At 53.3% G+C, this 26075-nt stretch overlaps 11 protein-coding genes across 11 annotated transcripts; 5 read left to right on the top strand and 6 right to left on the bottom strand.

Moving 5' to 3' along the window:
* Positions 1–859: 859 nt before the first annotated feature.
* Positions 860–3538, bottom strand: CORC01_03543 (VID27 cytoplasmic protein; the record flags this gene model as incomplete). The annotated part of the gene is made up of 2 exons (XM_022615192.1): positions 860–3312; positions 3520–3538. 2 exons carry the CDS (start codon positions 3536–3538, stop codon positions 860–862), a joined length of 2472 nt encoding a protein of 823 aa, XP_022478370.1.
* A 990-nt stretch (positions 3539–4528) lies between these two features.
* On the bottom strand, positions 4529–6348 carry CORC01_03542 (prenylcysteine oxidase; the record flags this gene model as incomplete). Its single annotated transcript, XM_022615191.1, has 3 exons — positions 4529–5554; positions 5608–6128; positions 6228–6348. The coding sequence occupies 3 exons, from the start codon at positions 6346–6348 to the stop codon at positions 4529–4531; spliced, it is 1668 nt and encodes a 555-aa protein (XP_022478369.1).
* Positions 6349–7228: 880 nt separating this feature from the next.
* Positions 7229–9217, top strand: CORC01_03541 (T-complex protein 1; the record flags this gene model as incomplete). Its single annotated transcript, XM_022615190.1, has 6 exons — positions 7229–7369; positions 7423–7517; positions 7567–7588; positions 7645–7881; positions 7932–8931; positions 8979–9217. Coding segments are annotated over 6 exons (1734 nt in total), but the record flags the coding sequence as incomplete, so codon positions are not given.
* Positions 9218–9548: 331 nt separating this feature from the next.
* CORC01_03540 (PDCD2_C domain-containing protein) lies at positions 9549–10841 on the top strand (the record flags this gene model as incomplete). Its single annotated transcript, XM_022615189.1, has 2 exons — positions 9549–9665; positions 9738–10841. 2 exons carry the CDS (start codon positions 9549–9551, stop codon positions 10839–10841), a joined length of 1221 nt encoding a protein of 406 aa, XP_022478367.1.
* Positions 10842–11180: 339 nt separating this feature from the next.
* CORC01_03539 (eukaryotic translation initiation factor 3 subunit K) lies at positions 11181–12294 on the bottom strand (the record flags this gene model as incomplete). The annotated part of the gene is made up of 2 exons (XM_022615188.1): positions 11181–11715; positions 12005–12294. Coding segments are annotated over 2 exons (825 nt in total), but the record flags the coding sequence as incomplete, so codon positions are not given.
* A 426-nt stretch (positions 12295–12720) lies between these two features.
* On the top strand, positions 12721–15394 carry CORC01_03538 (DNA ligase I; the record flags this gene model as incomplete). Its single annotated transcript, XM_022615187.1, has 2 exons — positions 12721–13749; positions 13802–15394. The coding sequence occupies 2 exons, from the start codon at positions 12721–12723 to the stop codon at positions 15392–15394; spliced, it is 2622 nt and encodes an 873-aa protein (XP_022478365.1).
* Positions 15395–16913: 1519 nt separating this feature from the next.
* On the bottom strand, positions 16914–17133 carry CORC01_03537 (uncharacterized protein; the record flags this gene model as incomplete). Its single annotated transcript, XM_022615186.1, has 2 exons — positions 16914–16991; positions 17047–17133. Coding segments are annotated over 2 exons (165 nt in total), but the record flags the coding sequence as incomplete, so codon positions are not given.
* A 681-nt stretch (positions 17134–17814) lies between these two features.
* CORC01_03536 (uncharacterized protein) lies at positions 17815–20194 on the top strand (the record flags this gene model as incomplete). Its single annotated transcript, XM_022615185.1, has 3 exons — positions 17815–18044; positions 18120–19326; positions 19376–20194. 3 exons carry the CDS (start codon positions 17815–17817, stop codon positions 20192–20194), a joined length of 2256 nt encoding a protein of 751 aa, XP_022478363.1.
* Positions 20195–20560: 366 nt separating this feature from the next.
* On the bottom strand, positions 20561–21101 carry CORC01_03535 (BolA-like protein; the record flags this gene model as incomplete). The annotated part of the gene is made up of 2 exons (XM_022615184.1): positions 20561–20805; positions 21014–21101. The coding sequence occupies 2 exons, from the start codon at positions 21099–21101 to the stop codon at positions 20561–20563; spliced, it is 333 nt and encodes a 110-aa protein (XP_022478362.1).
* Positions 21102–23132: 2031 nt separating this feature from the next.
* Positions 23133–24163, top strand: CORC01_03534 (uncharacterized protein; the record flags this gene model as incomplete). Its single annotated transcript, XM_022615183.1, has 3 exons — positions 23133–23200; positions 23261–23436; positions 23490–24163. The coding sequence occupies 3 exons, from the start codon at positions 23133–23135 to the stop codon at positions 24161–24163; spliced, it is 918 nt and encodes a 305-aa protein (XP_022478361.1).
* Positions 24164–24647: 484 nt separating this feature from the next.
* On the bottom strand, positions 24648–25798 carry CORC01_03533 (uncharacterized protein; the record flags this gene model as incomplete). Its single annotated transcript, XM_022615182.1, has 2 exons — positions 24648–25058; positions 25190–25798. Coding segments are annotated over 2 exons (1020 nt in total), but the record flags the coding sequence as incomplete, so codon positions are not given.
* Positions 25799–26075: the final 277 nt, after the last annotated feature.

Below are 26075 nucleotides of genomic sequence, written 5' to 3'. Positions count from 1 at the left end.
ATACCAAGTGATTTACTCTCTACTGGACAAGGCCGTCGTTCTCCGACGGCTGATTTAACGAATGCATGATTGAAAGAGAGAAAAAGAAGAAAACGTAGCCCAACCCAGCCAGCAAAACTTGTCTGTTTGGGCGAGGGAAGGGCGAAAGATTTCGGGGAGAATTATAGTTGATCAGGAAACACTGGCATCGAGCCGAGCGGAGTTATTGTCGGGGAACTTTCTTTCGTTGCTTATTTTTGCTCTTCTCGAGCTGTGGAGAGGGATTTGATCGGGCCGCATGAGGTGGACATGTGTCGTACATGACGTCTATCCAATGCATTTATTTCAGTCATTCTTCGGAGGCATCGTGTTAGACTATCTACTTACTCTGCGAGAGTTGCGGAACATCTTGAGGCGAACAATACACATGTCTAGAAATAGAACTAACAAGGAAACATTCAAAGTGACGACATTGTTCCAACGTATGTGAACCGAGAAAAGGTTAATTGCGGATTTGCCAAACTAGAAGGGGGGCAAACAAACTACCAAAGCTTGCCCACTCGCGGAGGTCTCAAAAGGTATCTAGAAAAGTACCACTCTCTGCCAAATTGTCAGGAGAGGGTAACGAAATGAAGGCCAACAAGATGCAGTTGGCGGCAGAGAAGAGGAAGAAAAAAAAGGTTAACGTGTTGTGCTGTAAGTCCACCCGTAAGCCCATTCCTCCCATGCCATCTCACTCCCATCCCTTTGCGCTGCGCAAATTCAGCACATCTTCAACCTGGAAAACGCCATCAGGGGGGCTTTAGGTAGTCCAACATTAATGCGTCACGCATTACACACACACACACACACACACACAAAAGAAATCCCTCGCCTCACTTTAGTACGGCGACGCGACAATATCCTCCTTGCCTAGTTTGTATCGGCCACTCTTGGGCGTCGTGATTCGTCCAGACTCCCTGCGACCCATGCTGAGCTGCGCAAAGTTGCCGGCAATGCTCTCGCGGGTAGGGCGCTTGAGACCCTGCTTGCCAACCATGTTGACCTCATTGGGGAGGGCGACGATGACATTCTTGTCTGTTCCAAACTTGAAGTCGTCGGCCTTGACCTCCTCGGCGTAGCGCTTGATACGGTAGGCGGCCTTGGCTCCGCGCAGGACCTTCTTCAAGCTCCACTCGACAATGTATGGGCCAGTAGCGGTAATGATGCTCGTCTCCTCTACGCCCTCGCCAGCGTTGAAGCGCGCGGGCGTAAATGAGACGGACTTGCCGGTCTCGTGCGCGAATTGGGCAACGTGCTCGGGAGTCAGGGCCAGACGGCGAGGCTGGGGCTTATCGGAAGCTGCGAAGGACTTTTCGAAACCAAGCTTGCCCTCATTCTTGCCAGACTTTTGCATCGCATCGATGAGCAGGATGTACGTCCGGCATGTGGCGAGAACCCAGCGGCCATCGGCAGACGTGTCGAGGCCGAGGATTGCTTCACCGAGAGCGGGAATGTGAGTCTTGGCGTTGATTCCAAGGCGATCGAAGAGGCGGACATCACCCTTGTTGGAGGCGACGGCGATGTAACCCTTCTCTGTGGTAGAGATAGCCGAGAAGTCGTTCTTGGACACGTACTGCTTGAGCTGGGAATCAACTAGCTTGGTGCCGGACAAGCGGGGGTCGACGCGGTAGAGGGCGTTCTTTGAGATACCAAGGAAAGTCGGTTCGTGGGTCATCTGGGCGAACTTGTTTTCAGGTGCGAAGTTGAGAACAGGAATATCCTCGTGAACGTTCCACTCGTCGACAACCTTTCCGTACTCAAGATCCATGCGGTAGAGCTTATTGGGATCCGACTCGTTTTGGAGAATCATGTTGCGATCCTCATTGTGAAGCATGACCTTCTTGGGGCTGAAGAGTGTGCCCTTGGGGGTCTCAACCTTGGAAATATTGGTGGAAAACTCGAGATTGTTGTTCGGCGTGTGCTTGAAAACGCCAATTTTGGACCCGCGCACAACAAAGGAGCGGTCATGCTTGTAGCCAACAGCAAGCTGTGAGTTGACGTTACCATCCTCTTCCTTGGTCTCAACATCATCATCCTCTTCGTCGCTGTCGTAGTGCTCGCTGCGCTGCGCATCGTCCTCTGCATCTTCGTACTCCTCTTCTTCCTCTTCCTCTTCTTGTTCCTCCGGGGTATCTTCCATGACCAAATCATTAAAGGCGGACGTGATGTACTCTTGCTCCCTTTCCGTTTTCTTCTCCCATTTGACCTCGTTCAACTGCTCCCACAGAGATCGGAGGAGAGCTTCTTGAAAGCGTTCCAACGTCGGCTGGTCTTTGAAACGAAGCAACCAAGAGTACGCCGATCCGTCAGCAGAGAAATGGTTGAAGATGAAGGACAAGAATTCGAAGTTGAAGACTGGGTTGATGTCGGCAACAATCGGGATGCCCAACCAAGCGCGGTCCTCGCTCTCGATCTGCAACCAGTACTCCCACTTGCCAACCTCGGTGACGGTGGCGGTGACAGAAGCGGCTTGCTGAATGAAGGAGCCGGAGGGATGGTCGTAGAAATGAAGCTCAGCACTCTCCGCATCGTAGGTGCTGAGAGCCGGCGGGGCCTCGGCAGACTTGGGTGGACCAGCCGCCTTGGACTTCTTCTCGGGTGTGACAGGCATCTTTGCTGGCGTCTTGGTAGGAGTCTGGACGAGTGATTGTTCTTCCTTTTTTGTGGGTGTACCGATTGGGTCTTGCGGCACAAACAGGCTGTCGGCCGACTCGATCGATCTGACGAGAGTAGGGCTGTGGATGGGACTCGCGGGAGGAATGGGCTGCTCGTCCTGGAATTCGAACTGCTTGAAATCGGCGTTGGAGGCAGTTGTGTGCGGCTTGCGATACTTGCGCTCGTACTGGCACTCCTTGGCGACACGTTCAAATTGCGCAACTTGACCAGAAGACACAACGTTGTCGCAAACGAACTCGTAGACGTCGCCAGTATCACCACTCAAGTCTCTCCAGGCCAGGATCTTCTCGGTGCCTTCCCGGATCTCGACGCGGAAGTGGAGGGCCTCGTCAAGCAGGAACGTCTTCTCGTCTCTTTCAGCGGCAGCGAGCGCGTCGATCTCAGCGTCCTCTCCTTCCTCCTCAGCTAAAAGTTCAGCCTCGCCTTCCTCGTAGACTCTCTGTACCACGAGCTGGTATTGGAAATCCTGCGCAGTTCGTCGAATGCGGGCGGCAGCGTCCTTGAAGATGAGTTCGGAATATCCCTTCGGCGAGAGGGGGCGAACAAGGTAGAGCTGTCCTTGGGGGAGCTCGATGAGCGATTCTTGGTTGCTAGATCCAAAGATGAGTTTGCCAACTGCCAGAGGGAAGTTGTTAGCGTTTGCTGTGTGGATTCGGGTGATCGCAAACAGGTGAGATGTTTAGAAAGTTGGCGGGCGTTGGTCGCAAAACGGTGATGATGAATGAGGCCCGAAGGACTGCTTATATGCGCCTGTCGTTGATCGCGGGATAAGACGAAGCGGCGAACGCTTCTAGTGACGGGTAAGTAGCGGGGTAAACTGACCGTTTCTGAGGACAAACATCTTGAAGTTGGGGCTTGTTTGGAAAGCTGACTGATCGTGGGCAGAAAGCTGTTGCGACGGGTTTATGTGTGTCTGCGAAGCAAGCCCGGCCGCTGGGTTGATGAGAGGACAAAGAAATAAAGAGTCCCAGACCTTGGCCACGAAACGAGAGTGATCAGGCACTAGGAAAGAAAATGCGTCATAAGAGGTAGCTTTTGAGTTGGGGTTCAGATGATGGAGGGGTGAAATGGTCTGTGGCTGTGTACGTCCCTTTTTTCTTTCCCAACTTTTTGCCACGGCAACACAAGGTCCCTGAGCCACGGGACTGGGGTATCACGTGGGGCCCCGGCTGCGGCCGGTCCAGACCCGGATCCTTCCAGGTTCTTCCCACTGCCTCACAGATCTGTCGCCCCAACGAGACAACCTAGGATCATCAGACTGTTGGAGGCCTCAACTTTTTTCTTCCAACGGCATCCTGCTTCTTGACTGTTTGCATTTCTGCGTACCTGAATTAACAACTAAGCAACTTACTAACCATTTGCTGGCATGTCTGGCACGTGTCACTGACTTACACGTACGCAAATGCCGTTATCCGGATCGTGAATTGTGATAAGCAAGGTGTCCCAAGCTGCCGTCCTCTGGACCGTTTCTACGTGGCGCTCGTATTATCGGTCTATGTTTGACAGGAAACTCCTTGGCACATCGTATATCCCAAGAAACGATGGCCAAAGCCTCAGGGAAGTTGCACTGCAAACGCTATTGAACCATTGTTCACTCGGGAATTCCAAATGGTCTCTGAGACAGCTAGCAAGGTAGTGGCGCAACGGAACAGATTCTCGTGAGAAACTCGAACAAAAGAACACAGTCTGGTGAATAATTCCAACATGGGCCATCTTTCTGTACAACCTTCATGGTCCCACGCATACTTCCGAAAGTGAAAAGCATGTTGCGGCACTGCTTGATGGACGTTGAGCGAAGGAACGGAAACAAAACTCCTCAAACCTATAGTAGTTACAACTCATCAGCCACGGGCGCCTCCTCCTCCATTTGACCAAGTACCTCCTGTGCAGTGCCAGTCTCAATCTTTTCGAGCGTTTCCTTGGTCTCGGAGAAATCGTCGGCGATCAATTTTGCAACATTCATTCCCATCAACGCACTAGTCTCCATTGTGGAGATGAAGCTCTCAATACCGGAAAGATAGTACAGTCCGTCCCTCAGGATGGGGTCCTGGAAAGTGACTCGGGGATATTCAATGGGGTACGAGTTGAACACGTGGGGGTAATACCAAGAGATGGGTTCAACGGTGCGCTGGCCACTTTCTTCGGACTTGTCACCCACAACAATAGAGGCGGGCACTTCAACGCCGAGCAATTTCGACAGGAACTCTGCTGTGACCTTCTTTGGAGAGAAAATCTTGTAGAGAAACTCATCCTTGAGGGTGTCGGGGTTTGTAACGGTTCTGAGGGTGCTAACAGAGTAGAAGCCAGCCTTGCCAGCGCCTTCGGTACCAGCCTTTGCCTCGTCGTTGGGGCCAAGAGTTGTCAGAACTGAGTCAGGTGACTTGGAACCAGGTTCCAGACCGAAATATTCCGGGGAGAGGCGGAAAGGTGAAGCAAAAAGAGTGACGTGGAGCTTGGTGTAAGGAACCTCGTCAATTTTGTGCTGGAAAAGGTCTTCCGAGACGCTGATATCCCCATACTGCCACGGAGTTGCGATGACGACGTTGTCGAAAGCAATCGGGTACTGGTCCGCGTCTGTCTCAGCTTCGGCGTGGGCGTCTTTGGTCGAAAGCAGATACTTGGAGCTGGAAGGACCAGACTTCACCGCAATCGATGTCACCGAAGTGTTCCGTTGCAAAGTTGCATTACTCCTCTGAAGCATTGTCTGGAAGACCTGCCAGTTGCCCCCAATGACTTGCCGGGCACCTTCAGGTGCAAGAGAGACTATGGTCTCAAGGCCATGGATGTACTTTAGGTTAGATGCATAGTTGACCCTGGTGGCTGCCTGAATAATGTCGTGGGAGAAAAGCGCACTGATCTATCACAAGTCGATTAGGGGCGAAACACGAGATATGAACCGGGTCCGCGTACCTCATTGTTGGCAAGGAACTCCTCTCCAGTGACAGAAGTTGCCTTCAAAAGATCCAGCTCGAAGACCCTTTGGGTGAGCGATCGGAAAGGAAAGTAAGGTTTCTCGTAGAGTTGCAAGAAGGTCGCAACGGTCGACTGCACGAGCTTCTGCGCCTTGTACGGAGCCGTGCCGTACTTCCAGAAGAGCTTGGCCAAGTTCCACCAGTTCCAAGAACTGTCATCCTGTGAAAAGACAAACTTCTCACCATCCCAGATGCCCAGGAAGCCATCACTGCCGGACTCTGGCTGCTTCAGGGGAAGGCCAAAGTTGAGACTGGCATTGTAGATGATGTGATTCGCTTCGATGAAGATGGAGGCACCCAACTCTACGGGTTCGAGCGGGTTGCCGTAGGCATCTATAGTCAACGTCCTGCCTCCTACTCGATCGGTCTTTTCAAATACGGTGATGTTTACGGGAAGACCTTCAGCCTCGGCGAACTTTTGTAGGTAGTAGGCCGCAGAAGAGCCGCCGGCACCAGCTCCTGGGTACCGTATTAGTACTGGGCCATATGGCGACGTGGCTGAGGTAGTGTGGAAAAGATTGCATCTTCAAAGGCTTATACGATGCAGCGTTCACGTACCAATGATGGCTACCTGCTTTACGCCGCTCTCGACGACGACCTGCTCAAGCTCGGTCGCAGGTACCGAATGTGTCAAGCTGAGCGCGGACAGCACAGCTGAGAGCTTGGACCCCCACATCATGCGGCGTAGATGGAAGGGTATAGATATTGAATCACAGAATGAGATGAAGAAAATGCAAAGGAGAAGTGGAAGTAGCTGAGGAGAGGGAGATGTGTGAGACTGAGGTACTTTTAAGGACACTTGGAGGATGAACAGGATGAAAAGAGAGCATGAAATAGATTCGTCATATGTGTGGTGTCTTCGGGAGGTCCCCAAATGAATTAAACTCAGGGTCAGTAAACAAACCGCCGCTTTACCTTGGTTGCTGTCATCTCGAGGGTGGTCTCGGCAACCATCCTCTGGCATAGCCAACGGAGATGATGCTGCGAGTAGGCGAAACAGAAACCAATGGAATAGTCATCTATACGCCTCCATCTTGATTAAAGTTTCACGTTCGATAGGTCTAGATGATCAGATGTAGTCTTTAGAGGCATGCATCCAACATAGTTGCAATCAAGGAGCTTGGCCATTGCGACCACCAAGCAAGGGATGTCACTGGCACCGGCTCCGGGTAAAGCAGCGGTTTATTCTTGGGTGAAGGTTTCATAGCGGTGGTCCTTTAGGGGACCCCCCAAGTCCCCATATCCCGGGCTCCCGCTCTCAGCTTACCTTACAATCACCCCATCGGCCGCTAATGACGCACGGATCATGGGACATCCTGATGTAGGTAGTGCTGACAGATGCATCTCACTTTTATGCCTCACTGATTACATACTAAGCTTTACATAGATATATGCGTGTAAAGGGGATTATGAAAAATCGAGCACACTATCCGTGCTAACTGCCAGGCACCCACCACCAAGCTGGTAGCGAGCCAGCACCTTCTACCAGTGCCTGACCGCCTGCCACCTCGAGGCAGAAAAAAAGTCACCAGCAGAGTCCCGCATCTGAAGCTCCCCGGGGCCAGGTCAATCTCGAGAACACTCCACGTCAGGTCGCTAATCCAATAACCTTACCGACCGATACCCCCTCACGAACCCCTCGACGACCTCAAGCCAACATGTCTGCGGCGCAACTGCTCAACCCCAAGGCCGAATCGAGGGTGCGCGACCCTTTCTCTGCCGATATTGTTTGTAATACTAACGCTTGGTGCAGCGGCGGGGTGAAGCCCTGAAGGTCAACATCAGCGCCGGTGAAGGCCTCCAGGATGTCCTCAAGTCCAACCTCGGCCCTCTGGGCACTATCAAGATGTAAATCTGTCGCCGCCCGCGTCTTTGAGAAAAATGCTAACAATTATAGGCTTGTTGATGGCTCCGGTCAAGTGCGAATCACTACCCCTCCGCCCCTGAATAACTACCGCTAATGCGCGCCGAATAGATCAAGTTGACAAAAGACGGAAACGTTCTCCTGCGCGAGATGCAAATACAAAATCCCACCGCCGTCATGATCGCCAGAGCTGCAACTGCACAAGATGATATCTGCGGAGACGGCACGACATCAGCTGTCTTGTTGATCGGAGAGCTCCTCAAGCAGGCGGATCGTTATATCTCGGAAGGACTGCACCCTAGAATTATCACGGATGGTTTCGAGATCGCCAAGAACGAGGCGCTGAAGGTGCAGATCTCTTGAACAGTAGTCGAATGATGGTGCTGACGGGTGAATAGTTCCTCGACGGCTTCAAGCTCGAGAAGGAGGTTGACCGTGAGCTGCTTCTGTCTGTGGCCCGCACGTCGCTTTCCACCAAGCTTAACTCCAACCTTGCGGCCAAACTCACCCCCGATATCGTCGATGCTGTCCTTGCCATTTACCAGGCCCCGGCCAAGCCCGATCTGCACATGGTTGAGATCATGAAGATGCAGCACCGGACCGCCTCTGACACCCAGTTGATTAAGGGTCTTGCCCTCGACCACGGCGCCCGCCATCCCGACATGCCCAAGCGCGTCGAGAATGCCTACATTTTGACGATGAACGTCAGCTTGGAGTACGAGAAGTCTGAAATCAACTCTGGCTTCTTCTACTCTAGCGCAGAGCAGAGAGACAAGCTGGTCGAGAGCGAGCGCCGTTTCGTCGACGCAAAGCTGAAGAAGATTGTCGAATTGAAGAAGGAGGTTTGCGGAAACGACCCCACCAAGAACTTCGTCATCGTCAACCAGAAGGGCATTGATCCTCTATCTCTCGATGTCCTGGCGAAGAACGGCATTCTCGCCCTTCGTCGTGCCAAGAGAAGAAACATGGAGAGATTGCAGCTCATCTGCGGTGGTGTTGCACAGAACAGTGTTGACGACCTATCACCCGAGTCCTTGGGATGGGCTGGCCTTGTCTACGAGCAGACTTTGGGTGAGGAGAAGTACACCTTCATCGAGGAGGTCAAGGAACCCAAGTCTGTCACCCTTTTGATCAAGGGCCCCAACGCACACACCATCACCCAGGTTACGGACGCCGTCCGTGATGGTCTGCGCAGTGTTTACAACATGATTGTGGACAAGAGCGTTGTCCCTGGCGCTGGTGCTTTCCAGGTTGCCTGCGCGGCGCACCTCAAGAGCGATGCCTTCTCCAAGACGGTGAAGGGCAAGGCTAAGTGGGGTGTTGAGGCTTTCGCTGATGCTTTGCTCATCATTCCCAAGACTCTCGCTGCCAACGCCGGTCTTGACATTCAGGATGCTCGTAAGTGCACCGAATCTTTACTACGAGGACCTACTAACACGTCACAGTTGCTGCTATGCAAGATGAGCACGCGGATGGCAACATTGTGGGCTTGGACCTGGCAACGGGTGAGCCAATGGATGCAGAGCTCGAGGGTATCTTCGACTCCTTCAGAGTACTTAGAAACTGCATCGCCTCGAGTTCAAGCATTGCTTCCAACCTCCTTCTGTGCGACGAACTCTTGAAGGCGAGACAGATGGGCAGAGCGGGAGGCCCTGGCCCTGGTATGGACGGCCCTGAGGAGTAAAGAGTTTGATGGATTCCAATGTAAAAACTGTTGGCACGGTAGACAAAAGGCGTTGATCTTAGACCTGTCAAAGCTGAGAGCCGGAATGATATCCAACCATGAAGACAAAATCTTGCAGTCCTTTGGGTGAAGTGTGCCAACTCAAAGTGTTTGCGGCAATTCAGGGGCAGCAGTTCGGGCCTGTTTGCTACCCCTCGCTGAAGGAGGGTGGGCGAGGAGCGATAAGATAAGCCCCGCATCGAAATATTTCGAGCGCCAAAAAATCTTGACCCCACGTACCCAGCCCAGGCCGTCAGTCTCGCATTTCATACCTCGTCCAAATTACGAAACCATGGCAGACTACGAAAGTGATTCCTCCGAGCAGGAGTTCACCGAGACCAACGTCCTGCTAGGTTACGCCAGCAAGGATGCTGATGAGGACACCATCAGTCGTCTCGGCGGTCAACCAGTGAGTCCCCTTGCCGCACATCGACAAATAGAGATGGCCCGCAGATTGACTGACACACCGATTCACTTGTAGGACTGGTTGAACCCCGGACAACCTGCTTCAGCAGCACTCGCGCGCTGCAAAGTGTGCAACGATATCATGGTCCAGCTTCTGCAGCTCAACGGCGAGCTCCCCGAAAAATTCCCCGGCCACGAGCGCCGCTTGTACGTCTTCGCTTGTCGCAAGGCGAGTTGCCGGCGCAAACAAGGCAGCATCCGAGCTGTCAGAGGTGTCAAGGTGTCCAAGGAGGCACAAGCAGCGGCAGCAAAGAAGGCGGAAACGAAGCCTCAAAGACAGGTGGAGGAAGAACCCAAGAAGGACGTCAGCTCGGGATTGGGCAGCGCGCTCTTTGGCGGCAGTTCCGCTGCGGCAAACCCATTCGGGGGCAACGCGAACCCCTTTAGCACGGGGGCCTCCTCGAGCAGCCCCTTTGGCACCGCGGCCCCGTCGAACCCGTTTTCGAAGCCCGCCGAAACCGAGCCAGCAAAAAGGGAGGCGGAAGACGCAGCTTCGTCCCTCCCCAAAACCTTCGCCGAGACCCTGAACCTCAATAACCCGCAAACGCCCGCCGGACCGCCACCGCCGCCGGAGCTCTGGCCCGCGGCCGACGCCCTGCCCAAGCCGTACCCTATTTCCTACCTCGCGGACGCGGAGTTTGAGACGCTCGACCCGGAACCCATACCCGTGCCGCAGAACGCGCGCATGGAGGTGGATAACGAGGGGGGCAGCGGCGCCGCTGGCGACATGAAGGACGTCTTTGAGTCGTCCATGGACGCGGTGTTCCAGAAGTTTGCGGACCGCATGGAGCAGAACCCGGAGCAGGCTATCCGGTACGAGTTCAACGGCACGCCGCTGCTGTATTCCAAGGCCGACGCTGTCGGCGCGAAGCTGGGCGGCGGCGGCGGTATGACACGGTGCGGCAACTGCGGCGCCAAGCGCGTCTTCGAGGTGCAGATGACGCCGCATGCCATTACGGAGCTCGAGGCGGAGGAGCTGTCGCTCGAGGGCATGGACTGGGGCACCATCATCGTCGGCGTTTGCGAGGCGGATTGTCAGCAGCGGGGCGTTGAGGTTGGTGAGGCCGGGTATCTCGAGGAGTGGTGTGGTGTTCAGTGGGAGGAGCTCTCGAAGCGATGATGAGACAATTGCTGCATTTCGGTAAAAAAAAGGGGGGGGACAGGCAAAAAGTTCCATGCACATGAAGATAACGAAGGAAAGTGTTTATACGACATCTCAAATCTTGTGGCATGTCTCATATTCAGGGATATACTCTATGGCCCCCGATTCCAAAGTCAAAAGTGAACGCCGGTAATTTTTGCCGCCATGCTCTCTTCCAGCCTTAACTCCATGTACGGAGCTACTAGCAGCCAAGGGTGTGATCATCACCCTTGCGTCCCCTTCCTCTGTTCATCCTCGCACCGAAGCCTTTGGTCGTGCGATGTCTCTTTTCGTTTTTCTTTTCGAAAAAGATTTATTCTACGCCGTCTCCTCCCATGATCTCCGGAGAATCCTCGAGAACATGTCGACATTAACGTCTTCCCTGATCTCCGACTTCTTGGCTTCGTTCTCGGCATTCTTTGGGATGGTGACGACGCCATTGTCACCGACGGTCCAGCCGGCGACCTCGGTGACGAACTTTGCGGTGGCGTCGGTGCTGAGGCCGAGCCACGACTCAAGCTGGGACAGGCTGACCTCGCGGAAGGCCTGAGCGACCGAGTTGGCAATGTTGCTGCGGATGAGGTCCTCGAAGCCCGAGATATCAGCGATGAGATCGGCGCAGAGGTCGTCGCCGTCAATGGTGTTCCAGAAGCGAGCGTACTGGGAGCCCTCGAGCTGGCTGTTGAGGGTGCGCAGCTTGGCGACAGCCTCGTGGAGCTCGCCCTGAGCGATGGTGGAGGGGTTGATGAGGTGCAGGGCGAGGGTGAACTGCGGGGAGGGGAACTGGGTCATGGCCTTGACGAGGATGTTGGTGACGACCTCATCCTTGAGGCGGTCGGGGTTGAGCTGGTACCTGTCGGAGGAGAGAAGAAACAAATGGTCAGCTGTCAAGTTCCATGATGATGCAAGCTTCAACAAATGTCTCAGAACTGATTTCCGGTATCGTTCAGTTAACACCATGTGCTGACTTCAGTTGCGCCTGAGGGGTTCATGACGGAACAACCAGTGCATGTCAGGTAATAGGAAACGTTTACACGATCATCATGTAACCGGCGCAAGACCAAGTTGGGGTACTGACACCACCAACATGTGTCAAGAAGGACGCGTGGCGGCAGTTGTTTATACATCGAGGTGCGACTCACAGCTTCAGGAGTGTCCGATTCGCATTGCAGTCGCAGTACTTCTGCTCGCACTGCTCCTGCAGGTAGGACTCGAGGTTGACAACGGCCTCGGGGTTGTAGCGCTCGAGGCCATTGATGATGTTGACAATGTAGTCGGGCCGCTCGGGCGGATCTTCGCCGTTCAACATGTTTGCTGGTTTTATGTACGGCGTGGGGGGGTGTGAAAGGTGGTTTTCGAGGTTCGGCGGGTTAGGAGAGGTATCGTGGAGGGGAAGGAAGAAATCGGTGCCGCTGGTGGGGCTTGGGCCGCCCTGGCGAAAGATTTCCAAAAGTTCGAGTGTGTTGTTGTGTGGAAGTCGCTTGGGTCGTCAAATGAGGCTTAGCGCCGGAAAAAGGGGAAAGGTGTGCCCGTTTGTTCACCTCCACCGGAACTGGATATTGGGTGTTTGCTGACTAAGGAAGATCCTCCGGGGGTGGCTGGGAAAGTGCACGTACCCTCTGGGTTGGATCGCAGAGGCAGCGGCGTCATTGACTGATATGCTTGGCAGGGGTGAGCTGCCTCAGCAGAGTGCCTCAGCAAAGGCTCGGCGATGAACTTACAGCATTGAAAAGAAGGAAGCGGGATTCGACTGGGCTCCTCAGAATAGACCACGGGAATGCAACTTCACCTGCTCTATATTCAACCAGCATTCAATGTTTCTCGTCGCTAGATTTGCACATTGCAACCTATCATCGCCATGCCAAGCCCAAGTAAGAAGAGGAAGCTGAACGATCAATCTTCAACCGGAGTGCCCTCGAGAGGTTTGGAATATTTCTTCTCTAAACAGAAGCAAAATGGCACATCGTCACCAAAAGCCGCGCCGGAGCCTACCACTGATGTTGTACCGAATGGCACAGGGTCCGGCGATCCGCAGCCGGAATTGACGGATGAGGAGCTTGCCAGGAAGCTGCAAGCGGAATGGGATGCGGAGGTGCAGAATGAAAGAGCAGAATCCACGCCGTGTCCTGAGTCCCAAAAAGAACCAAGTCCAAAGTTGAACGACAGCAATGGAGGGCAAGCTACCGAGACAAAGCCTTCGAAGGCCGACTCGGTGACATCTACAGTGCTCCCAATTGTCACGCCGAAGACAAACACGCTTTCGCTATCCTCCGTGGCGAATGCCGAAGACACAGTTTCCACGACCATTCCTCTGGATCAAAGTCCGCTGACCTTTGACCCTTCAGAATTTGTTCCCCAGCTGAAGGAGCAATGGGCGGCAGAGGGAGGGCATGCTTCCTATGCACTCCTCACCCGATGCTTCATTCTGGTGTCCGCAACGCAAAGTCGGATAAAAATCGTGGATACTCTGGTGAATTGCATCAGAGTACTGATTGAAGCTGATCCGGAAAGCCTACTACCCGCGGTCTGGCTTGCAACTAATTCCATCTCGCCCCCTTACATCTCCTTAGAGCTCGGCTTGGGAGGGTCAGCGATCTCCAAGGCACTGAAACAAGTGTGTGGTTTAAACAGTCGCGCTCTGAAGACCATTTACGACAAGCACGGCGATGCTGGGGACGTTGCATTTGAGGCGAAGAAGAAGCAAAACTTCACATTGCGAAAACCGAAACCCTTGACCATCAAGGCTGTCTACCAGTCTCTGGTCAAGATTGCCAATAGCCAAGGTCAAGGAAGCGGCGAAGCAAAGCAGAGAATTGTCGATCGCCTACTACAAGATGCTCGTGGCGGCGAAGAGAGCAGGTACATCGTACGAACGCTTTGTCAACATGTGAGTTTTAATTTTCCAACGGCTCTCCTCAATGATTGCCTAACATGAGTAGCTACGTATTGGTGCTGTCAAGACCACCATGTTGATCGCTCTCTCAAGGGCTTTTCTCCTTTCCCGACCTTCGGGGGCCGAGTTCCCATTACGATCAGTTAAGGACCTTCAAAAACTAAAGAAGGAAGAGCTAGCTGAAGTATGGAGTAGGCCAGAGGAAATACTGAAAGCCTGCTTTGCGCGACGTCCCAACTACAACGACCTTGTGCCTGCCTTGCTGGAAATTGGCATCTGCGACGAGCTGTTACTTCGCTGTGATTTGACGTTACACATACCACTTCGACCCATGTTGGGAAGTATTACGAGAGATCTTTCCGAAATGCTCACGAAGCTACAAGGCAGAGACTTTGCCTGCGAGTTTAAGTATGACGGGCAGCGGGCACAGATTCACTGCGATGAAAAGGGCAAGATTTCCATCTTCTCGAGACATCTCGAACTCATGACGGATAAGTATCCCGACTTGGTCGCATTGATGCCCAAGGTTCGGGGCGAAGGCGTTGACAGTTTCATCATGGAGGGCGAAGTGGTCGCCGTGGACAGCGAGACGGGAGATTTGAAGAACTTCCAGACTCTGAGCAATCGAGCGCGGAAGGATGTCGCTATTGGCAGCGTACAGGTCAACGTTTGCATGTTCGCCTTCGACCTCATGTTTCTCAACGGACAACCTCTCTTGAACCGCCCCTTCCGAGAAAGAAGAGAACTTTTGCGGTCCATGTTCATCGAAGTTCCCCGCCAATTTACCTGGGTGAAAAGCTTGGATGCCACGTCACAAGACTCCGATGCTGTACTGGAGTTTTTCAAGGCGGCAACGGACATCAAGTGCGAGGGCATCATGGTCAAAATCTTGGATAATTTGGCCGACGTTCCATACCAAGGTGAGGACGCAGCGGACGCTGATGTTGAGGTTGCCGAGGAACCCAGGACGCCGTCAAAGTCAAAATCAAGGAGCAAAGGCAGCAAGGATGAAGAGGGTGCTCCTAAGAAAAAGGGGAGACGCAAGCCTCTCCTCGCCACATATGAGCCCGATAAACGATTGGACTCATGGCTGAAAGTCAAAAAGGACTATAACGCAAGCTTTGAGACATTGGACATGATTCCGGTGGCGGCCTGGCATGGATCAGGCCGCAAGTCAAAGTGGTGGTCGCCGATCCTCATGGCCGTCCGCAACGAGGACAGCGGCTCCCTCGAGGTCGTGTGCAAGTGCATGTCGGGCTTTACCGACGCGTTCTACAAGGCGAACAGGGAACACTATGATGATGGTGAGCTGGCCGAGAGGCAGAATACTCGTTTGCAGAAGCCGGCTTTCGTTGAGTACTCTGGTCCGGAGCCTGACGTGTGGTTTGAGCCCCAGGAGGTATGGGAGATGGCGTTTGCGGACATCACGCTAAGTCCAACATACACAGCCGCTATTGGGCTGGTCAGCGACGAACGTGGTCTGAGCCTGCGATTCCCGCGATTTTTGAAGAAGCGCGAGGACAAGAGCATGGACGAGGCGAGCACCAACGAGTTCCTTGCCGGCTTGTGGAGGAAGCAGGAGGCGAAGGCGCCGACTAAGGAAGGGCAGGACGATGTTGTGGACGAATTTGAGGAATAAGACCAGATCAGCAGTCAAGATGTTGGTCGGCAAGCTTGGGTTGATGTTACGATAGAGTTAGGGATACCAATTTGCCCCATTGATCATAGGATTGGTGGGAAATCATAAAATGGAGGGGTCCTCGGAGCCGACGTCTTCTCCTGGTGACGTTCAGAGATAACCCCGGTGGCTTGCCTCACATACTCTTCACTTTGCTGTCTGCTTGGCGTCGTCAATTGACTCGAAGAAGCCGGCGTGCGAAGGGCAAAGCCAGACCGTCATTGATTAGAAAGACCCGGGTGCGAACAAAAACTATACGAGTTGCTTCTATGAGGAAGATATCGTGTTTTGAGCATCATCTCTTATGCACAAGGGACCTGGGGTATTATGAGTATTAAGCACTTTCATCCAAGCACACATGAGTGTTACGGGAAGTCTTATCGATCCTCTTTTAACGATCAACTCGACTGAGTTGCAAACCAAGGCGTTTTTCAAGGCAGCTCAGAGTTTGTGTTTGGCGAAAGGACTTTGGATAAATTCGGCAGCGGAGTGCGATGTTCAGTGCGAGCCGTCGGACATATGTCTGTATCAAAGGCCGAGGGAACAGGGGCGACTATCGAAGGAGAGAAAATATCGATAGGTTGGAGTGTAACCCGAATGCTCACCTGATCATAATTGCGAGCTTTGCACGAAGACATTGGAGAAGGAGAAGAGTGGGTTGATCGAGGAGGTTTCCGCCGTTCCTTTACCGCCGAATGATCCTTTGTACGGGCCTGACGGGCCTTTGGTCAGAATTTGGGATAGCTCAAAGGGAACCTAGGAGTACTGGATCATAGATAACGAGATTCAAAGTCAGAAACTCGGCCGATGGCTTATATTCTGGCTAGACTATGGCTTTTGTGGAAACACTTAAGATACAGGAGCTCGTGAAGAGAAATTGACGCGAGCTGTTTGAGATGGACGTTGAGGAAGCAAGATTTCACCTTGCGCTGCCATAAGATCATCCGGCAATGCTGCCAGAAGCCAAAGTTCACGCACCCAAGAATTTAATAATGTTTATTGATATCAGTGACTTGGGCCACAGAGCCTGGCATGGCTTGTTTTTGCATCGCAATGCCAACCGCTTGCCTCTCGTAAGAGTCCTGCACTTCTTCGGCGTGTTCTTGAGGCCGCATATGACGCCTCAATCTGAGAAAATGTTTAGGTCCCCCTTGAAAATGCGACGTCAAATCTCAGTGGATCATCAACCGCCGTATCAGGGCCAGATCCTGCCCTCAAGAGCCTCACTATCCCGGTCATCGTAGCAAGAGGCCGCCCGCAGTAGGAGACCCCAGGCACAGAAGCTCCTGTCATATTTCGAGATGTGTCTTTCGTGGTTGATCCGCCTCGTGCCCTATGATCTCGTCGCGGAGAGCGGCATCCTAGACTGCGGAGCTTTGAAGCAGGCTTTGCGAACCTCTTGGTTTCAAAGGCGGCAGGCAGTCGTCAAGAAGCTTGGCATTCGTGATTCAATCAGAATTTCGTTGATGAGTGCATCGTTTCATTTGACGGCGTTCATTTTCTGAGCAATCAAGCTGAAAATAGTCACAGAACTCATGAAGAGGACTGCGTTGTAGAACTGTGGACGTTTGATTAGTTTCAAAGTACCATTAAGCTATTTCACATTGACTCACTGCTTTCCTAGACACTTCTCTTTCTTCATCATCCGTCCTTGCCTCGATAAAGAGTCGACGTAGGTTGGGTAGCGTGGCCTTTGCAAGACTTGTTAGATGACAGCCATATACTAGATGAAATGGAAACGGCTTACCATGAAGATTTTGTGGTTGTTGTTGGCCGTCTCTCGAGTAGCAGACCTAAGCTGAATTCCACAAGGACTGTTCTATCTTGAGTGGACTACAAGCGTCGAAGCGCCGTGGGGGAACAAGAATTGCAAGCGAATGTGAGATCAAGGGCAGAAGATGGAAACGGCGGTGTTGCTATGAGCTCATCAATGTTTACTACCTCTCCTAAAGCTCGGTACCTTGTACCTCTGTAGTTTCTGATATGATGATAATCTCGATTGTTGCATGAATATCGTTGCGGCGCCTTCAAGGGGTTAGAGGAACATTCAGTTAGCGAAATGGAGCACCGCAGGGCCCAGCACTGCCAGGCTGGCCAGGCTGCGATTAAGGTTAGGGGTGCATTCTACTGCCAGGTACTTCTTCCACCACCTCATCCTCTTGGCGAATACCGACGAGGTGCATTTGCTGCATCCCCCGGATACCTACGACGAGCAAAAGCAAGCGGACTGCTGTCGACTCCCGAGACTTCGTTTTTGGATGAGCTTGTCCAGGTCCTGATCGGACTGGCTACCTCTCTCGTCCGCCAGATCGCCTCTAGCTCCCTCCAACAACCACCCTGAACTATCAGACCTACTTCCACCTCGAGCATCTTCCAACATCATGGCGGTCAATCGGATTCGAGGGGCCTTTGCTGTCCCGAGGAAGGGAGAGACCTTTGAGCTGCGGGCAGGACTTGTCTCTCAATATGCATACGAGCGCAAGGAGTCCATCCAGAAGACAATTATGGCGATGACGTTAGGCAAGGACGTGTCAGCCTTGTTCCCCGATGTCCTGAAGAACATTGCGACAGGCGACCTGGACCAGAAGAAGCTGGTTTATTTGTACTTGATGTGAGTCTGCGGCCGCAATCTGATCTCACACCCTTGACGTGTTGTCTAGAGTAGCTGCTGACAGCAGGCACCAAGGAACTACGCGAAGTCGCATCCGGATCTCTGTATTCTGGCCGTCAACACATTCGTACAAGATTCCGAAGACCCAAATCCCCTCATTCGTGCGCTTGCGATCCGAACGATGGGTTGTATCAGAGTTGACAAAATGGTGGACTACATGGAAGAGCCGCTGCGGAAGACACTACGAGACGAATCGCCATACGTTCGCAAAACGGCCGCTATTTGTGTCGCCAAACTGTTCGATCTCAACCCATCGATGTGCATAGAGAATGGCTTCCTGGAGTCGCTGCAGGAGTTGATTGGGGACCCGAATCCGATGGTCGTCGCAAACTCGGTTCAGGCGCTTTCAGAGATCACCGAAACAGCACCGGAGACTCGAGCGCTGGTAGTAACCCCGGCGACACTGAAGAAGCTGTTGATGGCTCTCAACGAGTGCACGGAATGGGGACGCGTCACTATCCTGACCACCCTGGCCGATTACCCTGCTGCGGATACTAAGGAGTCTGAGCACATTTGTGAAAGAGTTGCGCCGCAGTTCCAGCACGTCAACCCCAGCGTGGTTTTAGCTGCCGTGAAGGTGGTCTTCATCCACATGAAGGCGGTCAGCCCGGAGCTTGTACGATCTTACCTCAAGAAGATGGCGCCGCCCCTTGTCACGCTCGTGGCTTCCGCCCCTGAAGTGCAATACGTTGCTCTGCGCAATATTGACCTCCTCCTCCAAGCCAAACCCGATATTCTTAGCAAAGAGTTGCGCGTCTTCTTTTGCAAATACAACGATCCTCCCTACGTCAAACTTCAAAAACTCGAGATTATGGTTCGGATAGCCAACGAGAAGAATTTTGACCAGCTTCTCGCAGAACTGAAAGAATACGCTCTGGAAGTCGACATGGACTTCGTCAAACGAGCGGTCAAGGCCATTGGCCAGGTTGCGATTAAGCTCGAGAGCGCCAGCCAAAAGTGCGTCAACGCACTGTTGGATTTGATTGCTACCAAGGTCAACTACGTTGTGCAGGAAGTCGTGGTTGTGATCAAGGATATTCTCCGTAAATACCCTGGTTACGAGGGCGTTATTCCCACGCTCTGCCAGTATATTGATGAGCTGGATGAGCCAACGGCAAGAGGATCGCTGATTTGGATCGTGGGAGAGTACGCCGAGAAGATCAACAATGCCGATGATATCCTAGAAAGTTTCGTAGAGGGTTTCATGGAGGAGTTCACACAGGTTCGTCGCACGACTCCATACGTCGAAGTACTTGGCTAACCGGTAGCAGACTCAACTCCAAATCCTTACTGCTGTGGTCAAGCTTTTCCTCAAGAAGCCCGGCAGCAACCAAGGCTTGGTCCAGAAGGTACTCCAACAGGCTACAACAGACAACGATAACCCAGATATCAGGGACAGAGCTTACGTTTACTGGCGTCTCTTGTCAGGCGATTTGGATGTCGCCAAAAGTATTGTTCTTTCTCAGAAGCCCGCTATTACCACAACAATGACTAGCCTACCCCCAGCTCTCCTGGAGCAACTTCTCGCAGAGCTTTCTACTCTTGCGTCAGTGTACCACAAGCCACCAGAATCCTTCGTTGGCAAGGGTCGCTATGGAGCAGACGAAATCCAGCGCGCGGCCATCCGCGAACAGCGGCAAGAGGCGGCCGAGAACCCCATTGCAGCGTCAGTGGCGGCCGCGGCGAACGGCAATGCCAACTCACAAAACAATATCGAAAACTTGCTCGACATCGACTTCGACGGTGCTGCCCCTGCATCAGCCGAGCAGCAGAGCAACATCAACACACCAGACAGAGTTGCTAGTCCTTCGGGAGGTGGCAACTCAAGTGCCATGGCTGATATGATGGGTCTGTTTGATGCTCCTCCGCCACAGCAACAGCAGCCGGCGGCCAACCCAATGAGCCCCGGAGGAGGAGGAGGCGGCAGCGGTATGAACGACATGATGAATGGCTTCGCTGGGCTTGACTTTGGCAACACAGGCTCTGGGCAGCCTTTGCCGGCTGGCATGCAATTACACCAGCCTGCGCAGGCACAAGCCAGCGAAGGAAACGGGAAGAAGACGAACGAGGACTTGCTGGGGTTGTTCTAGATCTCTTACTAATGGGGCTGGTTCATTGGGAGTCCAGGCATGCTGTTAGGAGTAGGTTGATAAATGACAAGAACGAAGCCATGAAAAGCCTGCTTCTGCTTCTCTGCTTTCCGTTAAACATATGTATATACTCGAAAAGGGGTTGTCTAGATCAAAACACCTATCGCGCCATCCTCCAAGATGTCTCCATGTTCTTTTGATTCATGCATGGCTGTCTTTACGCCACGCATTGGAAAGTACGTATAATGCGTTCTTTTGTGTCCACACTCTGCCTTGCCCCAAAGCCATCTATATGATAGGCGCGAAGTGACAGTGACGATAATGCTGTGTCCAAACCAGGCGGCCGGTCCGGTCCGATGCTCTCCTTCACTGCGCAACGCCCTCCACCTTGCCGCCGACGGTCCCGTCCATCGGCGGGCCCTCGCTGCTGCCGCCGGAAGCAGCCCTGTCACGCTCCCACTCGGCGGGGGTCTGACACTTTGCGCTCCAGGCGTGGATCTGGGCGATCTCGTCCTTGAGGGCTGCGTTGACGAGGCGGTGGCGCTTGAGGGAGGTTTGCTTCTCAAAGGCGGGAGAGACGATTGTCGAGGTGAAGGCTTGGCCGCAGCCGCCTGTTCAATCGGGGAAAACAACCGGTTAGCCTGGAAGGAATGAAGTTTTGGAATCTCAAACGGTGGTACACGGGAGAGGCGAGGGTGCTGGGCGCGATCGATGGCGATGCGCAATGGGGACTTTGATTTCTAACATGGCGGGGTATGACGTGGGGGGGGGGGGGGGGGGCGTTCTCTTTTTTTTTTTCCCCCTGGGGTTAAAGCGTACCTGACATATCCGAGATCTCGACGTGAATTGCCTGCAGACGCTCCGTGAGGGCCTGCTTTAGCGAGGCCTCTGTTATTTGGTTTGCCATTTCTCTCTCTCTCTCGCGCGCGCGCGCGTGTGAAGTGATCTATTGTTTTGGGCAAGAGCAACGATCGGGTATTCGGCGGGGGTAGTGCGGTGCTGCTTGGGTTGGGAGATTGTCGAAAATCGGAGGTGCTTGCTTCTGTGGTGGGTTGTAGTGGTGGGCTGTCGGCGATTAGATTGATTAGATGGTGGGGTCTCTGGCTGTGCTGGGCGGAGTGGTTCCGTCATCGGGGCTCCGTTTCGGCGGCTTTCTTCTGGGGACCTGGTAAAACATGCTGTTCATTGCTGTTATGCCCTGCTCTGTCAACTTACCTTTGGTACCTTGCTTGCACTTTTGTGTTCCTTTTCATTCAGATCTGGCATATCTTGCTCAAGTATCTTATTTCGGGTTCCCCTTTAAATCCATGTGGCTGAAAGCAAACTTTCCTTTAACGTTCACTGGGGGCAATTGGATCATTGCCATGAAAGTGAGTTGGGTCGATGTGCGAACCTGCCCAAGATACCTCTGACAAGTTTTACTAGGCAACAATGGGCTGAGATATAGAACAGAACACTGGCCAACTTGACCATGAGTTGGACGTTGTAAAGGAGCCTCGTATAGGCAGGCTACCTACCTTTTCAAAGCTTTATCCATTCCCAACGTCTTCCAAATTATTTCCCTATGAATACATGCAACTGCTCCTTTGGTGGCATCCATCAGTAGAGTCGAGGGCGAGCGCAATGGATATTGCAGATGACTCTACGACTCTGGTTTACCGAGACTTCAAAAGGATTTGAAGTCAATTACCACAAGTGCCGATGTCTTCGTCCAGCTTGAGAAACAAAAGTGTTCGTTAATGTCTTACCTTTGAAGTTAAAAATCACTATGTGGAAAGAATCAAGTTCCTGGTTTGCGCAATTGATTCTTAGTTGAGGGCTATCTGCATTGGCTATTACGCATTTATCTACCTACCTTATTAAACCTCAATATTCTTAAACGTGAAATACCTTACAAGTTAGCCAGCCATCCAAATGGCTGGCTGGCCATTTGATAATTTCTCTTAAAATAAAACAATGCAGCAGAGAACCTGAAGGATGGAGAAAGGAACTGGGAAAATCCGTTGCGCCCAAAAAGCTCGCGGAGTACCGTAAAATGCAAAATAATTATCAAATTCCGAAACCGAGAATCGAACTCGGGGCTATGCCTAACCTCTCATTGAGGGTGAGAGGGCATCATGTTGGCCACTACACCATATCGGATTGGTGGTTGTTGGCAGGTTTGCAGAGATTTCACATCGAATACCGTGAGCTTGGCAATCTCCGCAACAGTGTCGTTGCTCGCCTGTCTGTGTGGGTACCTACCTGACTTACCCAAGGCACTCGACCACCGCATCCAAGTTGATCACTCGGGCAACTTTTCGTGCTGCTTGAAAGTAAAAGCTTGAGAGACTGGGTCTGAGGTGGGTTTAATGTAGGCGTTTCTATACGCTCATGTCGCAGCAGAACAAAGAGACAGTCGAGAAAAGGATGATTGTTGACATGGAAGACAATGATGCATACGCCTTGGAAGTGGAGGCATGTGTCACTGCGGGGCTTATGTCATTCAAGCAAAACGCCGGGTGATGCTTTTACCAATGGGGAAGGGCAGTCGATATCTCAGTATGCATTTAATGGATATTTGAAAGAAGCTCGAGCTCTGCATTCCCTCTACAACACCACCTCACTTCACAACAGCCAAATCCCAAGTTTGAAAATTAGATATTCGAGCTTGTCGCATGTCAATTAATTTCTAAAGAAACGAGAGTGTGTCTAGTCTTCCTTCCTGTGCCTGAACTACGCTAGAGACGCTATGCTCACTGGTTTCAGGGCATCTATCCCGTCCATGAGCACCAAGCTTGCTAGGGCATCAGCGCATATAAGTCGACGAGCTTGCGGGTCTACTTCTACCCTTCGGCTTCAACCCGTGCAGGCCTCCACGAAAGTACAAAAATTTGAATTTTGTTTCACTACGGCTTCTCGCCGTTATCATACTCAGCTTGCAACAACAACTCTCAAAATGGCGACCAGCAACAAGTACTCCTCCCCCAGCTTCACCGCCCTGGTGATGGGTGCCATGCGCAAGCAGTAAGTCTCGCCAACGTCACGATCTAATGCAGGTCATACTCACTGGAACGTCTCACGCAGCTACCCGGAAGAGCTCGCTGATAAGAGATGGGACAATGTCGGTCTTCTCCTGGGCAACATTGAGACACCGGAAACAGCCACGCCCAAGAAGCCAGTCGTCCTCCTCACCAACGACCTCACCTACGCCGTCGCCGAAGAGGCAATCCAGAAGAACGTAAGCGTGATTGTGAGCTATCGTGAGTCTCTGTTACCCATGGCCACCACCGTCATCATCTAATCAGTTTCCCAGACCCCTTCATCTTCTCGGGCCTCAAGTCCATCACAACAAAGGATCCCCAGCAAGCGACACTCTTGCTCCTCGCCGCCAACGGCGTCGCAGTCTACTGCCCCCACACCGCCGTCGATGCCGCCCCCAACGGCCTAAACACCTGGCTCGGCGACATCGTCTCCGGCGGCCCCGCCTCCTCCTCCTCAACGGCGGCTCCCTCCGATCGCACTGTCATCACCCCCCTCTCGTCGGCGCCTGCCGGTTTCGAGGGCTCAGGCTACGGCCTGCTATGCACCTTCCGCCAGCCCGAGTCCCTCGCCGACATCATCCGCCGCGTGGCCTCTCGTGTGGGCATGCGCCGCGTTATGGTCGCCTCCCCGGACCCGGCTGGCATCTCTACGGCGCGTGTGGGCGCCGTGTCCGTGTGCGCGGGCAGCGGGTGGGATGTTGTCAAGGGCGCGGCCGCGGACGTGGTTGTGACGGGCGAGATGAGCCACCACAACGCGCTCAAGGCCTTGCAGGAGGGCAAGACGGTCGTGACGGTGTTCCACAGCAACTCGGAGAGGGGGTACCTCACCGAGGTGATGAAACCCTTGCTGGAGGGGGAGCTCAAGCAGAAGGAACCCGATGTGCAGGTTCTCGTCAGCGCGGCCGACCGAGATCCGTTTGAGATTGTGGACATATCCGAGCTGTAAGGCATTGCAGCTTGAAATTCGAAGGAAAATCAGTGCCTCTTGAAAACAGGAGAGAATAAAGCTCACAACTGAGGCTAAAGACCAGCCTGGATCAGCTGGATCAGCCACCCGTAGATGGCGTTCGACGTCACTTCCTAGCGAAATGTCTCGAGTCCTAGTCTCAAGACCGTTCTCACGGCCAAGGATGTGTTCAAGAATGACCCTCTTGGACGCTACAAGGTGAGGATATGTATATATGCCTGGATCTGTATATTTGCTGGACCGACCAAAACCGAATCCAATCGAGTGGGTCGCAGAGGCGTTGTTCCATGCACTGGAATTTTGATGAAGCAAAAACGTGTGAAATCTGTCACTTTTGTCCAGTTCTGTTTGACGAATCCGTCTCTTTTGCTCCAAGCCATCCGAATTGCTCTAAACCCGAACACCAAATAACGCCATCGCTATGCCCGCAAAAACCCCAACACACAAAACACCGAACAGGGACTCATGATCTGCCGCTGTCCTTGGACACCCTCACGCTGCTCTGCCCAGAGCCACCTCTCAGCGCCGCATCCCCCTCTTCCAGGCACTCTGCCACGTCTTTCCCGCCGACCCCCTTCTCCCTCCAAACCTCCAGCAGCCGCCGCGGCATCTCCCATGCCCTCCTCGCCTCTTCGACTTTCCCCTCTTTGACCAGCCTCCGCAGCTTCTCGGGCGTCCCCAGTACCTCCCTCGCGAGCTCCCGCGTCCTCCGCCTCCGCGCAGCTGCGGCCTCGTCTTCGCGCTCCTTGGACTTGGGCGGCGCGACCGTCTTGCGTAGCGCCTCACGGATCGAGCTCGCCTGGGCGTAGATTCCCGCGATCGCGGGGTCGAGGGTCGAGGCCATGGGGTTCACGGGGTCCATGTTTGCACGCATCTATTGTCACGTTCCAAGATAATATGTCAGCCTTCATCATGCTTTGTCTGCAGGTTTATCGGAGCTTGTCCTTATTGGATTCTGAAAATAGCCAATATGTAGAGGACTTTTCTTTTTCTTTCTCTGCTTACCTTGCGAATCGTCTCCGTCGCGGATATAAGTTTCGAGTAGTTGTCATACACCAGCGCCTTTTTCTCCGCGTCCAGTGCCCGTATCTCACCCAGCACGCGAGTGTACACTCGCAGCAGGTCGTCGAGCGTGTTCTCCGCCAGCGCCTTGCGCACGTACGCCTCGGCGTCAAAGGACGGGCTATCAAGCTCGCTGGGCGGTACCTCAGAGTGCTCAGCGCGTTCGTTATCTTCAGTGACTTCCAGCGAAGGGGGCGTGCCGCTGCCGGCCGCGGCAGCCTTTCTGAGGTTGTAGTACTCGCGGAGGGCGGCCCGGTTCGCGCGCTTTGAGGGTCCTCCTGCCGGCGCCGGCCCGCCGTTGCCGAAGGTGGCGGAGGAGCCTGGGTTGGGAGAGCTTGTGAGGGAGCGGGGGGTGTCGAGGGAGGGTCTGGTTGAGGATGTCGGGGTGTGTGGTTGCGCCGAGACGCGGCGGGTAAGGGCTGGAGGTTCGCGGGGGGATGCGATGGTGGACATCTTGGCGGGATTGAGCAGCCTTGCGAGGCCCCTCTTGGATTGTTGCAAGATAAAAACTACAGGAGGCCGGTTCAGGGCTGCTCGGAAGGTGTACTGAACGTGGTGTGAAGCTCAAGGTAGTGACAGATCGGAAGAAGTGAGGCTGATATTGGAGGACGACGGGGATGAAGGCGATAGGTCAGCGACATAGCTCCTGTGGGGAGCCCCTGAACTTTAGCTGCACAGCGAGGCTGCGCTAGGTGACACATGCTAATGTCCGGCATCTGCAGTGGGGGTGCGCGCCCAGGGTTCCAAGGTATTGGGGTAGCTTACCCCACTGAAGCTACCTTATTCTTCTCCAACAAGATTCCATCGAAGAAACTACACAAATCTGCAC

The sequence above is a fragment of the Colletotrichum orchidophilum genome (genome assembly GCF_001831195.1).
Source record: "Colletotrichum orchidophilum strain IMI 309357 chromosome Unknown Scaffold_21.1, whole genome shotgun sequence".
Classification (NCBI taxonomy): domain Eukaryota; kingdom Fungi; phylum Ascomycota; class Sordariomycetes; order Glomerellales; family Glomerellaceae; genus Colletotrichum; species Colletotrichum orchidophilum.
Note: the sequence above shows the minus strand (reverse complement) of the source record. Positions and strands in the feature narration are given on the sequence as shown.